The sequence below is a fragment of the Salvia miltiorrhiza genome, unplaced genomic scaffold (assembly GCF_028751815.1).
Source record: "Salvia miltiorrhiza cultivar Shanhuang (shh) unplaced genomic scaffold, IMPLAD_Smil_shh original_scaffold_266, whole genome shotgun sequence".
Taxonomy (NCBI): Eukaryota; Viridiplantae; Streptophyta; class Magnoliopsida; order Lamiales; family Lamiaceae; genus Salvia; species Salvia miltiorrhiza.
Window position 1 is genome coordinate 225,176 of NW_026651513.1, and position 18,439 is coordinate 243,614.

Below are 18,439 nucleotides of genomic sequence, written 5' to 3' on the forward strand. Positions count from 1 at the left end.
CAAAATTCTGTGGGCTGTGCGCTTTCCTCCAAAATGTCCGCTATTTGCTGTCCCATGACACATGTCCAAAATTTGGGTATGCTCATCCTCAGGTATGCATCTCCGTATGACTTGATCTGCTCCAGTCTTCCAGAGATATGGATCTTCCCAATGGTAGTATCGCGCTTGCGCGAGTAACTTCCGTTGTTCGAATCTTGTCAATCCTGAGGGTAACTCCTTAGTAACCAGATAGTTAGCTATATCCGCATACCAGGGCTCCTGCTTGGTTAGAGCGTATAGTTCTTCTTCATCCTCCAGGGTGCTCATGGAATAAAGTTTTTCGTCTGGAAATGTATCGGTAATGGGCATACCGTCATCCTCCTCCAGTTGCAACCTGCTCAAATGGTCTGCCACGAGGTTTGCAGCTCCTTTCTTGTCCCTTATCTCTATATTGAACTCTTGTAGTAGCAAAATCCACCTGATGAGTCGAGGTTTGGATTCCTTCTTGGCCATTAAGTACTTCAACGCGGCATGATCCGTGTAGACCACCGCCTTCGTTCCCAAAAGGTAGGAGCGAAACTTCTCTATGGCAAATACCACCGCCAGGAGTTCTTTCTCGGTAGTTGTATAGCTGCACTGTGCTGGGTTCAGTGTTTTGGATGCGTAATAGATCACGCAACTCTCCTTGCCTTTCTTCTGTCCCAGTACTGCTCCAACTGCGTGGTTGCTGGCATCACACATGATCTCGAACGGTAAATCCCATACTGGCGGTTGAATAATGGGGGCCGACACCAGCTTGCTTCTCAGAATCGTGAAGGCCTCCTTACAATCATCATCAAACTCAAACGGCACGTCTTGTTGGAGAAGTCTGGTCATGGGCTGGGCAATCTTGGCGAAGTCCTTGATAAATCGCCGGTAGAAGCCTGCATGGCCGAGGAATGCCCGTATGTGCTTTACGGTTGTCGGGTAAGGCAATTTGGCAATGGAATCGACTTTCGCCTTGTCCACTTCAATCCCTCTTTCTGAAATCACGTGCCCAAGCACTATCCCTTCCCTAACCATAAAATGGCATTTCTCATAATTAAGGACCAGGCTTTTCTCCACACATCTTTTCAAAACAAGCTCTAGATGCTTCAAACATGTGTCGAAAGAACTGCCATATACGGTGAAGTCATCCATGAATACTTCAATGCACTTCTCCAATAAGTCGGAGAAGATACTCATCATACACCGCTGAAAGGTTCCCGGTGCGTTGCAGAGTCCGAACGGCATTCTCCGGTATGCAAATGTCCCAAATACGCAGGTGAAAGTGGTTTTTTCCTGGTCTTCATGTGCCACAAAAATTTGCATATATCCAGAATACCCATCTAGGAAACAGTAATAGGCATTACCGGCTAGTCTCTCCAACATCTGGTCGATAAAGGGTAATGGGAAGTGGTCCTTTCTGGTAGCATCGTTCAGCTTCCGATAGTCAATGCAAACTCTCCATCCAGTTTGCAATCGGGTGGGCACGAGCTCGCCTTGATCATTCTCCACAACCTGTACCCCTGATTTCTTCGGTACGACATGGACTGGACTCACCCATTGGCTGTCGGATATGGGATAAATGATTCCCAATTCCAACAGCTTAAGGATTTCCTTCAGCACTACCTCTTTCATGACCGGGTTCATCTTTCTTTGAGAGTCTCGAACGGGTTTGGCTCCCTCCTCAAGGTAAATGTGATGCATGCACTCCGTAGGGCTGATGCCTTTGATATCGGCTAAGGTCCAACCGATGGCTTCCCTATTTTCTCGTAGTACTCTCACCAAACGCTCTTGCTGCACAACAGTTAGATCAGAACTGATGATAACTGGTAGCGTCTCTTCTGGTCCCAGATAAGCATATTGTAAATGCTTAGGTAATTGTTTGAGCTCCAAAACGGGTGCTTTCTGGATTGAAGGTAGCAGCTTCTCGTACCGCCCATACTGAGACAATAACTCCGGTTTGCTTATCTCCGCTCCTCCAACTAGATAGACTTCCTGGATTAATTCCTTGATCTTCTGATCTACCTCCACCTCGGCTTCTAAGGTGCTTTCTCTGAGGGAGTAGAGTTCCATGATAGCTTCCTTCATTTCATCGTCCTCCATATGCTCAGCATCCCGATCCGTTAGACCATACTGAATCACCTTCTCTGTGGTATCCCTGGAACCGAAAGTAATTCCTTGTTCCTGCACCAAGGGTTCAAATACGTCGACCATGTCCACCGTCTCCATTGCTTGTTTCCTTTTCATAGTCTCATAGATGTTGAATTCTACTTGGACCCCATCGAACTCACATGTCAATATTCCTGTTTTCATATCAATCTTGGTTCCGGCGGTCATCATGAATGGCCTTCCCAATAATATGGCATTCTCTCCAGTTTCAGGTCCGGTGTCTAGGACGTAGAAATCTGCTGGAAAAATCAAATCCCCGACCTTGATCAGCACGTCCTCCACTACTCCTTCAGGGTAAGCGTTGGACCTATCAGCTAACTGTATGACCACACGGGTGTTCCTCATCTCGCCAATATTTAGTCTCTTGTATACGGCCAATGGCATCACATTAATGGAGGCTCCCAGATCCATCATCGCCTTATCCATGTTGGTTCCTCCTATGTTGCATGGAATAGTGAACATCCCTGGATCCTTCCGCTTAGTGGGTAGCTTCCGTTGGATCACCGCCGAAACACTTTCTCCCATCACGTATCGGACCTCTTCCTCCATTTTGACTTTTCTTGAACAAAGATCTTTCAAGAATTTGGCATATTTAGGGATCTGCCTGACGGCATCGAGTAGAGGTATGCTCAGTTCAACTTTTTGAAACATCTTCATCATTTCACTTGCTTCTTTCTCTCTGGCTTTCTGCTTCAGGCGTCCTGTGTAAGGTGCTTCGGTTGGGTTACTACCTCCAGCTTGTTCATCAGTTGGACCTTTCCCGTTCTTATTCCATCCTCCTCGAAGCAATTCAGCCTCTGCTAACAATTCTTCCTCCTTTTCTTCCCCCTCAGGAAATTCGGTTAACACCACTTGGGCATGTTCTCTGGGGTTGATTCCCATGGCTGGGAGTTTACCAGCGTTCTCCTCTAGTTTGGCCACTGCCTTAGTCAAATGACTAATTTGCTGGTTAGTTTGGTTTATGCCGGCTCGAATTTCATTGCGAAACTTCTCGCTCTCCTTAGCCATGCTTTCAATTGCTTCTTCCCAGGGTGCTCTCCGATGTGGGGGTTGGTAAGGAGGTTGTTGCTGATTCTGGTTATGGTGTTGATGTGGTCCTAACTGGTACTGTTGTTGTTGCTGGTTCTGATTATACTGAGGACGTTGCATTGGTGCGCCCATATTGTTCTGTTGCTGGGGCTGACCATCCTGCTTCCACCGAAAGTTGGGGTGATCCCTCCATCCGGGATTGTAAGTATTTGCATAAGGATCGTACTTTCGTGGGTTCCCATCATGTCCTCCGATAGCATTGACATCAACAATATCTTCACCAAAATTTGGACAATTTTCAGATTGGTGTCCAGTGGCATCGCAAAGGCCACACTGGCGAACCTTCTTCGGTATAGTCAAGCCCGACAGAAGTTCTTTGAGTTCATTCATGCTCTTCTCCATTGTTTTCTCCAAATTAGACATCTCCCCTTTCTCTTCAGCTTTCCTTGGTCTCTCAAGATTCCTTTCATGCCCTTCATCACGTGATTCTTCTGCCATGGTGCCCAATAACTGGAAAATCTCCATCGGGGTTTTGCTCATCAATGATCCATTACAAGCTGCTAGAACCAGACTGCGATCGTTCCTCCGCATGCCCTTTACAAAGCCCTCCACCTGATCTTTTGGAGAGATTTGGTGATGGGGGCAATTGCTTAACATTCTCTTGAATCTCGTCCAGTATTCGTAGAAGGATTCTAGCCCATCTTGCCTGATGCTTCGGATATCCCACCGCATTCGCTCCACTCGTGCTGCTGGGAAGAATTCTTCTAAGAAAGCTTGTTGCAGTTGTGCCCATGTAGTAACACTACCCGCGGGTAGATCATACAGCCATCTTCTTGCGTTGTCCACCAAGGTAAAAGGGAAGAGTATCAACTTGACATACTCTTGCTGCTCATCGTTTGATTGGTGCATGATTGTCATCTCAAAATCTTGAGATGAGTATGAGGGTCATCTCCTTGGTATCCATTGAACTTCGGTAAGATCTGAAGCAATGAGGGCTTCATTTCATACCGACGAGGTGCGAACGGATTTGCGGGTAAGGTGATTCCGTTCGGCCTCAAGTTGAGGTTAGTTGGGTACGCCAACTGTCTGAGGGTCTGCTCCGGCACGGCTTCTGCATGTGGTGCATCTTCTGCCATAGCTTCGCGTCTCGCTATCCGTGCTCCTGCGCGTAATCGTCTTTCGGTGCGATCAATATCAGGGTCAAACACCAACGCTCTTACAGCTCTACGAGTTCCACGCATACACCAGTAGCGGAAAATGGAATGAGGAGAGAACAAAATTGCTGCGCGTCACTCCCCGGCAACGGCGCCAATTTTGGCACACACCCGTCGTGCGGTGTGGACAAAATACCTGTGTAAGCCCAGTACGGACAATACACGCTCCTACTTCTCACGGCAAGGACTTAGTCTTAGCGGTAAGCGTAGGGTCGAATCCCACAGGGAGTGAGGAACCACTTTGTTCTCCAACGACAAACTGAGGTGTCACAATTCTCAATCTGTATACTCTGCACAAGAAATAACAAAATCAATGATAACAAAGGGGTGAGGTTATTCGGTTAGGTCATAACTGTTGTTAACATTCGTTTCGGTCATAGGCACACTGATGATCCGTCCATGATCCATGCAATTCCAGGGCGTGGCCCAAAGACATTGGGGCGTTTCAAGGAATTGCACTTCGCATATAGGATGGTTGATCTCATTGTGATCACTTGGTCCGAAGGTCACACAATCCCCGGTCACAAGGCAGTGCTTCACTCCTCCTTAGATAGTAGTCATACCCGTTACTCACCAAGTATGACCCTCACCAACCTTCTCTCCCGAGGTCCCCAACTCCGCACTAGAGTGACACATGCCTCCTGGACTCAACTATTTCCGGCCTTGTCGACCGACCAGTCATAGACATGCTACGGCGCCGAGATTGCTTTCCTCGTTTGATAACCATGGCTTTATGCCTCGTCACAGTTGATGGATATTCTCTAGAGAAGCCCAAGACTGAGGGAGGACAGTGTATCCCATCAATCCTTTCCCCACCTTCCGGATCTACAACGCCTTTTGTTGACGCTGCTCAGCTACTCGGTCTTGGGCATACCGGTTGTCACGCCTTGGTATACCCTGGCCTTTGCTTGACACGGACAGCATTTTACCGAACGAGGGTCTCCCGTTAGGTCTCTACTGCCCATGATATCGAACAGATCCTTCCGGAACCACGAGATTCAACCGAAAGAGCAAGTGCCTCACGAATGTTTACATGTTAACAACAATTATTTCCTCCCCTCAAACCTCACCTAAAGGACTACTCACACATAATAAAATTCATAGATGCGAAAAGAAGTAAACACATGATTGAACGAAATTAAATACTGAAATAGATAAAGTAATACCTAGGCTTCAAGCCTTCGAACTTGTTCAAAAGTAACAACACGACGGAATTAAAGTACGGAAATGTAAAGTGTTTTTGATGCCACACGCGGCGAATAATAACTAGAGTAAAGTAAAATGTTTCTGGAGTGCCAAGAGCTTCTTCACGTTGCACAACATTAGCCTTTTATACTGCCGAATGGTAGAGGCCTAACCCTAGCTGCGCCGGTTCCAAATCTTCGCCGGGATCTTCTTTCCTTAATTAGCTCGATCTTTGATTGATCCTGATTGAAGATGGCGTCCAGCTGCAAGCTTAGTCAACCTTTCCCATCCCTTCGGTCCTTCTAGTCTCTTCTTCAACCTTCCGCTTGTTCCATGAGATCTCCGAGATTGACCTTCCTTTTATGGCTCTGGCTGCCTGCTTCTTCCGGTAACGATCAGATCGACTGCTCTTATCGGTGTGGCTCATACCAGGTGGTTGCTCCAGGTTCCCATGCCCCAAGTTGAATTGGAGAGGTACTTGTTGGCCGAAGCTTTATGCTGGTAAACATGATGTAGCAATCTGGGCTTGGTAAGGCCCATACTGACCGCATTTCTTCCGTTTCCGCTCCACTGATCTTCCTTCCTCCACAACTTTGTTTTCCCCCTGGACAGACCTGAACTGACACAAATAAAGAGAAAAACAGGGCCAAATGGCCCAAAAGTCGAAGACGCATCAGTCTGGCCAATACCAGATCCAGATCCAGATCCGTTTTCATATACTAGATCCAAATCCAGATCCAGATCCAGATCCGTCAGATCCGCGGGTCCACGGATCCAGATCCATGGATCTACTATTTTAAAATTAAATTAAAAAAATTTCACAAAATCAACAACATCTAATTTCCATCATGAAAAATATAACACAAAATACTTTTATCTAATTACTTTTAATTTTTATTATTTTAAATATAATTTATTTATTATTTTTAATTTAGTTAATATTATTAGTAAACTAAATATAAAATATAAAAAATATATATAAAATAAAACGGATCCATGGGTCGGATCTGGGCCGGATCCGGATCTAAAGTTTCCAGATCCAGATCCAGATCCAGATCCGTTTTCAAAACTGAGATCCAGATCCAGATCCGTCGGGGTCCAAAAAATTGAGATCCAGATCCGTAAAACGGATCTGGATCGGGTCCAAGATCCACTGCCATCCCTAGGTGGGGCAGTGGGTCACTGCCCCCCCCCCAGGATTTTAAAAAATACTAGGATATTTTTGTAATTTTATATTAAAAATAAAAAATATACTATTTTATCTACATCATTATCTTGCTTGGATTTGATTCTAGAGATTTATTTTTTGAATCTGATATTAAAAGTTACTTTGCCTTACAAAGTTTCATGGGATTTTGGAAAATAAAATCACGAACTATTTTGAATTTGCAATTTTAACGTCTTTTGAGTGGCGAATTAAATCACTATATTTTCAAGTTTTGCAATTTTGTCCCTCAAATTTTTTCGATCGCTAGAGTGTTGAATTGGATTTACGTGGATTAGTAAAGACGACTACGTTTTTGTGAGGCCTAAACGACATCGTTTCATACCATTTCAATTAAAAATTTATCCAAATTATAAAGAGACTGTATCCTGTATTTGCACTATATATAATATTCAATATTTAATAATTTTATTGCAAAATACATCGTAACATGAATATGAGCTTGAAAATCTGTTAAAATGTGTTTTTTGTAATTTAAATAATATTATAATTGTGTTATTGATTATCATTTATTTTTAATTTAATTATTAATTTTCTTTTTAAAATTTTTTTTGAGCCCCCTGAATTGAAAGTATGGCCCCGCCCCTGACTACAACGGAATGTTGCGGTATGGACCCGCATTGGTGTAAACCCCCCAATAATTACAAGAAAACTAAAACATAAGAAATTAAAATCGATGCTTATAAGTTGTTTTAAGAAGTTTATTAACTTAGTCAAATAGCCTCTAAATAAAAAATAATGCATACTTCATAAGTCCACGAAAGTTTTGTAGTGTAGTTTGCAGCGCACATATTTTGATAAATGATTAGGGTGCGTTTACTTTGAAAGTGGGTTTACTTTGAAGGAAAAAGAGAGAAAAAATATATTTTCATTAATTTTCCATCATTTTCACATGTTTACTATGATGGAAAATTTTCTCTGAGCAGGGTGAAATATTTTCTCGGACAGCCAATTTTTACTCATTTTCTCTCCAATGTTGGATAATATTATCGTAAGGTAGGGTTGTGAAAATATTTCCAACATTTTCTCATCTTTTTATCTTTAGGGTGCGTTATCTTTGGTTGTAAATTTATCATGGGAAAATGAAGAATAAACAAAATTTCACCATTTAAATCCTTCTTTTCTTTTCCCATATTTCCTACTTGACGCTTACTCATTCCACATTTACACTACAAAGGAGGGATACTATTGTCCCTCCAAAAATGGTGTGATAATATTATCCCTTCTTTGTAGTGTAAATGAGGAATGCGTGAGGATCAGGTAGGAAATGTGGGAAAAGAAATGAAGGATTTGAAGGGTGAAATTTTGTTTATCCTTCTTTTTTCCATGATAAATTTACAATCAAAGAGAACGCACCCTTAGTAAACATATGAGAAAATGATAATATTTTCTCATCTTTTCTTATTCATCATTGGTAAAATTTTCTTATCTTTTCTTATTCAATATTGGATAATATTGTCCAATATTTAAGTATGAATGGGGTTTAAAATATAAAGAATAGTTTAAAAAAACAAAGACTGCAATTTTCGTGGAAGTATAGTAATAGATTACGATTTCCATAGATGTAGGGAGTAATTAGGTTGAGCACCACACCACACTAATACAAGTGAATTTACACCAACTGTACCTACTTAATAACTCCCTCCGTCCACCAAAAAAACTCCTACTTGCCCTTAAATATTTGTCCACGAAATAAACTCCTACTCTGCTTTTTGGACAATTATACCCTCCATTGCTTTTAAAATTACTACACTTTTACCTATTGGGCCCACTTTACTCTACCATTACTTATGTAATTAGTCTCCCTTAAACATATTATTATTATTATTATTATTATTATTATTATTATTATTATTATTATTATTATTATTATTATTATTATTATTATTGCTATAGTTATAGTTATTATTATTGTTATTATTATTATTATTATTATTATCCTTATTATTATTATTATTAATATTAATATTATTAATAATAATAATAATAATAATAATAATAATATATTATTATTATTATTATTATTATTATTATTAGTATTATTGTTATAGTTATAGTTATTATTATTATTATTATTATTATTATTATTGTTATAGTTATTATTATTATTATTATTGTTATTATTATTATTATTATTATTATTATTATTATTATTATTATTATTATTATTATTGTTGTTGTTGTTGTTGTTGTTATTGTTATCCTTATTATTGTTATTATTATTATTATTATTATTATTATTATCCTTATTATTATTATTATTATTATTATTATTATCCTTATTATTATTATTATTATTATTATTATTATTATTATCCTTATTATTATTGTTGTTATTATTATTATTGTTATTATTATCCTTATTATTGTTATTATTATTATTGTTATTGTTATTCTTATAATTCTTATTATTGTTGTTGTTATTATTATTATTATTATTATTATTGTTATTATTATTTTTATTATTATTGTTATTGTTATTGTTATTGTTGTTGTTGTTGTTATTATTATTATTATTATTATTATTATTATTATTATTATTATTATTATTATTATTATTATTATTGTTGTTGTTGTTGTTATTATTATTTTTGTTATTATTATTTTTGTTATCAAATAGCTAGTGAAAAATTGGTAAAAGTAATCACAATACATAAACACTACCCTTTTAGTCTTTTACACCACCTTTACACCACCTTTTTCAGTTTTCTTAGTCTCCGTGCCGAACCCCAACTGGGAGTTTTTTTGGTGGACGGAGGGAGTACATAATACTCCTACGAGTAATATACTACTGGCCTTGTTTAATTTTGAGGGGATACTAGACTTACTGTTCCTTTGGTAGGCTGCTTGCTTCTGTGTATTTTTATAAGCACAACATTTCTTCACTCAGAGAAAGAAAGAAAAAAGAAGGTCTAGCTGGAATGCTTCCTATTTCGAGCGATGGGGTATCTGAGGATCCTTCCATATTTTTGGAGCTAGAAGATCTGCTTGCCGATTGTCCCATTCCAGATGGCAATCAAAATACTGTGAAAAAGTCGTCGGCCAGCAGCCAAGTTGAAGAGAACAATCAAGACTCTAAGAAGACTGCTCATAGATTTACTGAAAGGCAGAGAAGGCAAGAAATGTCTGGCCTTTATGCTTCACTCAGGTCTCTTCTTCCCCTCCAATATGTCAAGGTGACCAAATTCATCACAACTCTGCTTATATAGGGCGTCTTCTCTTTGATTGTAAATCATCACGAGGAAAGCAAGGATAAAAAAAAAAATTCACTCCTTTCTTTTTCCTCATTTTCTACAAGAGAGAATTAATTTCAGTCTCTCTCATTCATTTTTTTTTTTTTTGGCTCCAAGGAGGGATAATATTATCTTTGTGGTGTGATGGATATATATTTAGGGGAAGCGCGCTGTATCTGATCACATGCACCAGGCTGTGAATTATGTTAACGATATGAAGAAGAACATTGAACAACTGCAGAAAAGGAGAGACAAATTGAGGAATATTACCACTTCTGCTGATCCAACCACGAATGCCGGTGATTCGCCTCGTTGTGTGAAGATAAACCTTTTTAAAGATGGGATGGAGATCTTGATTACTCATAGCCTCAGCAACAAGAGTTTCCCCCTTTCAAAGGTGCTTGCATATTTGCTTGATAGACAGCTCAACGTAGTTCACTGCGTTTCTACCACCACAGCACCCTCAACTTTCCTCCAAACAATTCATATCGAGGTAATATCAATTTATTCTACTAGTCTATTTTCTTTCTGCAATAGTAGATTTCACTATCATGAAACACAATAGCAATTACATATATACTAGTTTAGTTGTAGTTAATGAATTCACGTTTCTTATTGAATGGTTCTACATAGATTTGAATTCAAGAATGAAAAATTAAGATAATTATAGACAGCACAACGTAGTTCACTGCGTTTCTACCACATCACCCTCATCTTACGTACCTCATATTCATCCAGTACGTACAATCAGTTTACTATATTCTTTCTACATAAATGGATTTGACTATCATATCATATATGTATGTAGAAATTCTTAGGGTTTTTGCTATCGTGATTCCTACATATATATGATTTCTTTTTCTTTTTTAATTAAGTTTTATTTGATTTCATATTTTCAGCTTAATGATTCGAGTAGCGTTAATCTACCTGAGCTACAAGAGCGGCTGGACAATTTGATAAGATTTGCTTATACGGCAGCTGACGACAGCTAGCTTGAGTTGAGGTGGAATTTGTACATACAAATCAATGGTTGTTTCTAGTATCTTAATTTACTGTTGCAATTAAGCTTAACATTAATTGTTTTAATGATTTCTGTCTATTCTGCAATCTCCCTGTCTCCAAATAGTGTTAACCATTTGCTTTTCAAAACTAGCAATCATTTTGTACAAAAATGTTGAGATTGTTATTTACTCGAGTCACTACAAAAAAACAAAAAAACAAAAACAAAAAAAAAATCCACTAGTGATACGAGGTTTAGTAGCTATTATATGTGTCATAAAAATTAGTGATATTTGATGATGTAGTTAGCTAATCACTTATTAGTTACACTTTTAAACGTCACTAATTTTTATGACACGAATATTAACTATCAAGTTTCATATCACTAATAAAAACCTTTTTTGTAGTGAGTTCAGATTGTGTCCGATCTCCAGGTATTGGAATTTATTAATTTTGCTGTGCTTATGATTATTTTGATGTTTTGTTATCAAATTAATACGAAATCAGCTTGGTGCTTGTGTCATGTCATGATCTAGGAGATCAAGTTAATTCTGCTATAGATGGGAAACAACCTTTGTGATGTTTGAGGAAAGTAGTTGCTTATTCCAGAATGAAATTGAATCTCTCTACTCGAATGTACGTGCTATTCTTTTCCAGATGTTAGAATTAATGTTTTTTTTAGTATATAGTATTATTTTCTTCGTTCGTATATAGATATATCGAATGTGGCATTAGCTAGTTAATTCTGGGTTCTCATTGATAAGATATTGATCACATACTCTTTGACTATTTTTTTTTTCTTGCCTAAACTTTGCCATTTGATATATATTAGTGAATTCATTGAATATGAATGAACATAGTGATGCTATAATTGACTGGAAAATTGGTGTGGCATTTGTGATGCCTGTGTATAGTTCATCTGTTAGATGATAGATGGATGAGTGATTAGACTTCAAACCTTTCTGGCTATTTAAAAACTGCCATAAGCGTTCTCACACTTCCTACTCCAAATGCCCTGTCTTTCCATTTCATCTTTCTTCTATCTCTATCAAACTGTTGCATTGGTTATTTCTCCAATTACTTCATCCGCTTCCATTAGTAATGTTCCAATTACTATATTGGATTATCTCACTAGTAATGTTTCATACCCTTTTTAGTAAAAACTTAACTATTTAAAATATTGTTAATGGTGGACCCAACTCATTTTATACACCAACTCACTTCAAATAATCTTTAAATATCTTCCCCCTACTCACTTTGCACACTAACTATACTTTTTCTTAATTCACGTACACTACAAAAAAAGTTTTTAATAGTGACATGAGACTTGGTAGCTAATATTCGTGTTACAAACATTAGTAGCGTTTGAAAATGTAACTATTATTGATTAGCTACATCATCAAATGTCACTAATTTTTATGACACACATAATAGCTACCAAGCCTCATATTTTTTTTTTTTTTTTTTTTTTTTTTTTTGCAGTGGTATCTAAAAGAAATGAGACATATTATTAATGGAACATAAACAATATGTTTCAATGTTCGATGCTCTTGTCAGTAATTGAGCATAAGCAAGTGCTACTTGACTAACCAATGATAATGGAATTTTAGAGCACATTCATTTTCTACCCATCAACTTTCTAAACCTGTCAATCTAAACGTTTTAAGTCCAAATGAGTCCCAATTTCTCTTAAATTTTACCAAATATTTTAAAAAATAATCTAATATTATTATATGAAAAAGTTTATGGTGTAACATAGGCCCACACCCAAAATTCCCCAATAAATAGTTGTTGTTGGTTTTCGGCTCAGTACGACTTCGAGCCACATTTTTATGTTTAGTCGCACTTGAAATCAGTTTAATTATTATTTATCGCTAAGTCCCATTTAGGGCGAGACAATATTTTGTTATTTGCATGTTTCCATCAAAGGTGTTGGTGTTGTCCGATTTAGCTTTTAACAATAAGTTGTTTTTTTTTTTTTTTCACTTCTTATTTAATTATTATTTTCGATATTTACTTTATGTCCGACTAAGTTTATTAAGTTTATAATTATGCGTGTAAAATGTAACAGACATGAACTTATAAATTGTGTGTGCTTAACAAACTGCATGTGTGTTCTTGAAATGCTAAGCACGATTCCAAAATATTTAATTTGACATGATTAGTTAATAGGCCATTAATCAACTGAGTAAAATTAGTTTATCAATAAATTGAGGTTATAGGGTGTGTAGGATCACTTTGCATCTTAAGAGTATCGCGAGAATGGAGACTCAACTACACCAACTCACTGTGGGATCGACCATAATTTAATTACCATTGCAAAATCTCAGCTTCGTCAATGCTCTCGACCACTGCGAGTTGAGCAATCGAATATGGTAAACAAACTCCACTCACAATAATAGTGCGACCCTGTTGTGGAATTGCTTGAATGATCAACACAGCAAGAACAGAAAACAAATGAACACAAACAAGATTTACGTGGTTCAGATTTTTCAATCCTACATCCACGGAGAAGAAACGATCCACTCTATTTCACTATGAACACTCAAGAACTTTACAATTACAATTGAGAACTCTCAACACTAGAAGAAGTGTATAGCCTACAAATCTATCAAGATTGCTATGTATCCTCACTCTCAACTAGTTTACAGTAATGGAAAATATTAAGCTACAACTCAACAACTAATCTAGGTATTTAAACAAGAGAAATAGCGGTTGAGAAGATTTGAGCTGCGCACCGACTTCTGGAATGAAGGAACAGATCCGTTGGATCTGTTTTAACTAACCTAAAACTGAACTCCCTTAACTCTTGCATATTTGCTAACTGATCCCTCAGCTATAGACTAACCACTCTTGCATATTCTACCAGTCAGAGGAATCGAATGCCAGAGCAGAGAAATCAAGACGCCAGAGGAATCAGAGTCAGAGCAGCGAAATGCATCACCAGAGAAATCAGGTCCAGAGGAATCAGAGTCAGAGCAGCGAAATGCATCACCAGAGAAATCAGAGTCAGAGCAGCGAAATCACCATTCCGCTGGCGACCCATTTCTCTGGCGAGGTCAGAGAAAACGTATAGACTAATTGTATGTAGATACTTTACTCACAATTCTCCACCTTATCTAATACAATTAGAATACACCGAGCTACCTGCATGGATTAGACAAACAACTAGCTCTCCTCAAGAGAGCTCATACCAATCAAAGAACAACACTTTTGGAACTTAACAGTTGGTAAAGATTTCGTACGCATATCTGAAGCATTATCATCAGTTGACACTTTCTCTATTATAACTTCACCCTTGTCAACTAAATCCCTAACAAAATGAAATCTAACATCTATATGTTTAGACCTCTCATGAAAAGATTGATGTTTAACAAAATGAATTGCACTTTGATTATCACAAAGAATAGAGACTACCTGTTGATTAATACCTAACTCAGATAGCATACCTCTTAGCCATATACCTTCTTTCACTGCTTCTGTGACAGCCATGAATTCGGCTTCTGTAGTGGAAAGAGCTATTACAGATTGTAATGTAGATTTCCAGCTCACTGCTGTTCCATAAAGTGTAAATACATATCCAGATTGGGACTTCCTTGTATCTATACACTACTACAAAAATGCACATACATAACACCTCATACATAACGGTTTTTTTAAAAAACCGTTATGTATGAGCGCATTTTAGGAAAAGATAACGGTTTTGACAAAAAACCGTTATCTATGTAGTGTTGTCCATAAGCTTAGATAACGGTTTGAGTTAATCCGTTATGTTTGTGTGTTATCTATTAGTTACATACATAACGGTATTACAAAACTGTTAAGCCGACCGTTATCTATGAACATCTTTTTATAACGGTTGTTTTAACCGTTATATATGAGCGTCTCAAAACTGTTATGTATTATTTTTTATATTTATTTTTAAATTTAATAATATTATAAAAAATCAAAACCCTAACCCCCACATAATTTTCCCCAAATCGGACCTAGCCTCTTTCTATCTTCTCCATCACGCTCAACACCGCAATCCTCTCTCTGTCCGCCTTCCCACCGGCTCCGGCGAGGCCGTGTCTGGCCGAGGGCGCCGCTCCTTGACTACTTCTTCCCATCATCCATTCTTCTCTCTCAGAAATCACGGATGAAGACAAAAGGGGAGCCCTAATTTCCTCCCCAAATCAGGAATCGCCGCCGCCTGAGCCGAAATCCAGCAACGCAGTGCCCTTCTCTCCGGCGTTGTTGATGCCTCCACACCGGAGGCTTTCTTCTCCCCCCTTTCCTTTCCGATTTTGAGCCCTAGCTTTCATAGAAAGAAATACCGTTGCCGCTGCAACTGGAAGACTAGTGAATGGTCGGGCGAGTGGTTGTCACCTCCGCTCTCTCGTTACCTCTCTCACTCACTCTCAAGAACAGATCTCCCTCACACACGAAGATAATAGAAACCGAGTCCTAGCTCTCTCTCGACTCTTTCCCTATCTCTCGCTGCTGTTACATTTCTCCGCCGAGCAGGTGAGGGCCTGCAGGCTGCCGCCTCCGTCGATCCTCCGGAGCTGTCGTGCGTCGAAAGTTCGTCGTCGTGCCGCTCTCCTTGGTTACAAAGCAGGGTAGCCGCAATTCTCCCTTTTCGAAGCTAAGTTTCCTGTCTCATCCATAAAATCGAGCCCTAATTGTATTTCTTACTTTTTATTCTTGCTGAATTCAGCAAATTGATGTTTGAGTTTGTACTTGTGAGTGAGAGTTACTCATTATTGCCGCGTTAAGCTGAATAATGGGCAAAGATGGCTTAATTTAACGAATTTACGTATTTGGCTAATTTGTTGAACTGAGTTGGTTATGAATGTGTGGTGTGATGCTATCCTCAATTCCTTACTATCAGTGTAATATGTATGTGGTGATGTTTCTCCTATACGTTTTAAGAATTTTATCAGGAGAAATCTACTAATAGATGAGGCACTTTCAATATTCATATATCCTATTTGTTCGTTGAAGTTTATGCAATTGCAGAAATTGAGATTTTAGATTTTGGTACGTGGAAAGGAATCAGTAGGATTATTTTTTATTTGATGTCTTGCTGGGATCTGATTCATGTGAATATGATCGACAGGGAACAGAGCAAAATGATGAGGTTTCAGGGCGCCACTTACATTGACTGCCCTATGAAGCCATGTTTCCTTTGCAAAATGCCTGGTAATTGATGTTGGAAATATTGTGTGTTTGCTGTTTTGAAATTGTTTTCGTTTTCATACCATGGTGCCATGAGATAAAATAAGGGGCATTCTCCCTATTGGTTTTTGAATTGAAGGGCATACCACGATGACATGCCCGCACAAAGTGGCTACTGAGTTTGGGGTTTCGCCTGCACCCTTGAAGACCTCTCATAGTTCGTTGAAGTATCTTTTCGAGCGCCAACTTAGGTGTCGTGTGCCTGCGGTAATGTCTCTCAGCATGCTCTTTGAATATTTAGAATTGGCTTGTCTTTGTGACCATTATTTCTTCTTCTGATTTATCCCTAGGGCTACATTGTTATATAGATTCTTATCAATATCTTGAGGTTTGAACATCCATTACTTGTTGTTTTGTTATCAATGTCTGGAGGTTTGAAAGTTTTCGATTTGGTTGGACTTTTGAGTTTTGAATGTACAAGGGTGTTGGTGGTGATAGTTTACACCATGGTTCGATTGTACTCATCTTTGTATTGTGAAATAGTAGAATTGTTATTATGACCGGTCTAGCTGGATCTTATTGGCTGGTTTGTGGTAGACGCGTGGATGGTCCCAAGGCGTTTTCTTATTGCATGCAAGAATTTATGAGATAATTCTTGTGAAACATATAGAAATCTAAGATCACATATTTTTCATATGTTTTGTAGGTCTAGTAGAGCCTAGAAATTTGTGTGATATAGTACTATTTAGTTTTTCTCATAGTACTATTCATTTGAAGCACCTAATGTGTTTGGTTGCTCTCTTCTAATTATGAAGGTTGTTTCACATGACAATTTATGGCTTGCATGTTCTCAAATATTATTTATTACTTTGCTCTGAACAGATGAAGCCAGCATTTGTGATTCCAAATAAAGTGAACTGTGCAGTAATTAGATATCATAGCAGGCGTGTTACATGTTTGGAGTTCCACCCGTCAAAAAACAACATTCTTATATCTGGTGACAAGGTTAGCCCTTCATTCTCTCAACTCTATGGCTCTCAATTTTAAGTACATTTATTTGAATAACTGAGTAATATAGTTATTCTTTCTGTGGTTGTGGTATAGAAAGGACAGCTTGGAGTTTGGGATTATGGGAAGGTGCACGAGAGGATAGTATATGGAAACATACATAGCTGCATATTGAATAACATGAAGTGAGTTATGCTGGTTTCATTTGATTTTCGTAATTGGCCAATGACATTTGTGCATGAACAATATCATGACTAGATGGTTGACTATCACATTGTACAGGTTTAATCCGTTAAATGATGGAACAGTTTATGGTGCGTCTTCAGATGGAACAGTCAGCAGCACTGATTTAGAAACTGGAATTTCGTTGTCATTGGTCAACCTCAATCCTAGTGGGTGGCAGGTATCTCCAAATCGTGTGTTAAAACAAATAAAATTGACATCTAGTGTCTGGTGTTAAAATGTTATCTTGTATATAACTCCCTTGTCATCTTTACTGATGGTCTTTCTAGTTCGCCTACATTGTTGGATAACTGTCACTAGTTTCACCAATTCATCTTACATGAGAAATAAGTATAACTTGATTATTGTCACTTAAGTCTAGAGAAGATAAATTATTATTTTTCTAGTCATTGATATCTTTTTACTTTTTGTAAGTATTTTTCTATATTGTGATTCTTGGTTGGCTCTTTGTATGATTTTGTGGCAGGTTTGTGGTGGATTAAATGAGTCGTACGTTGAGCTGAAGAGGCTTGTGAATTCACAAGAAAAGTTGTACCATATGACTAGCTAGTTGCATATTTAATATGTTTAGTATTTTTGTAAGGCATAATAGTATAGATAGAGCAGTTGTTGAATTTTGACTATATTCAAATCTTGTATGAATTCTTTTTTATGATAATAATATAAAATTAAATATTTTGGATGATATATAATATTATTATTGTTGGTTTTATTATTTATACTGTTATGTATAAATTAATAGATAACGGAGAAATAGAAATCTAATTACGGTCAAAAACGTTATACACAACGGATTACCAAACGTTATTAATATAAAAAAACCGTTATGTATAGGTGTGTACATAACAGTGAATATTAAACTTTCATGACGGTTTGAAACGTTATGTATAATACTATAGATAACGGATATAATCCGTTACGTATATATAAACAATCGTTATGTATAATAGAATAGATAACGGATATAATAC

General features: G+C 37.8%; 2 protein-coding genes across 2 annotated transcripts; both read left to right on the plus strand.

The window, feature by feature from the left end:
- Positions 1 to 9,623: 9,623 nt before the first annotated feature.
- LOC131003767 (transcription factor bHLH36-like) lies at positions 9,624 to 11,165 on the plus strand. The gene is made up of 3 exons (XM_057930316.1): positions 9,624 to 10,001; positions 10,219 to 10,551; positions 10,958 to 11,165. The coding sequence occupies exons 1-3, from the start codon at positions 9,747 to 9,749 to the stop codon at positions 11,048 to 11,050; spliced, it is 681 nt and encodes a 226-aa protein (XP_057786299.1). The 5' UTR covers positions 9,624 to 9,746; the 3' UTR covers positions 11,051 to 11,165.
- Positions 11,166 to 16,083: 4,918 nt separating this feature from the next.
- Positions 16,084 to 18,160, plus strand: LOC131003756 (protein DAMAGED DNA-BINDING 2-like). Its single transcript, XM_057930305.1, has 6 exons — positions 16,084 to 16,241; positions 16,357 to 16,484; positions 17,100 to 17,222; positions 17,322 to 17,410; positions 17,508 to 17,628; positions 17,935 to 18,160. Exons 1-6 carry the CDS (start codon positions 16,118 to 16,120, stop codon positions 18,016 to 18,018), a joined length of 669 nt encoding a protein of 222 aa, XP_057786288.1. The 5' UTR covers positions 16,084 to 16,117; the 3' UTR covers positions 18,019 to 18,160.
- The last annotated feature ends 279 nt before the right edge of the window (positions 18,161 to 18,439 follow it).

Coding starts and splice junctions, on each gene's coding strand:
- LOC131003767 (XM_057930316.1), top strand. CDS start 9,747: ATGCTTCCTATTTCGAGCGATGGGGTATCTGAGGATCCTTCCATATTT. Junction 10,002..10,218: donor TTCCCCTCCAATATGTCAAG/GTGACCAAATTC, acceptor ATATATATTTAG/GGGAAGCGCGCTGTATCTGA. Junction 10,552..10,957: donor TCCAAACAATTCATATCGAG/GTAATATCAATT, acceptor TCATATTTTCAG/CTTAATGATTCGAGTAGCGT.
- LOC131003756 (XM_057930305.1), top strand. CDS start 16,118: ATGTCTTGCTGGGATCTGATTCATGTGAATATGATCGACAGGGAACAG. Junction 16,485..17,099: donor TTAGGTGTCGTGTGCCTGCG/GTAATGTCTCTC, acceptor TGCTCTGAACAG/ATGAAGCCAGCATTTGTGAT. Junction 17,223..17,321: donor TTCTTATATCTGGTGACAAG/GTTAGCCCTTCA, acceptor GTTGTGGTATAG/AAAGGACAGCTTGGAGTTTG.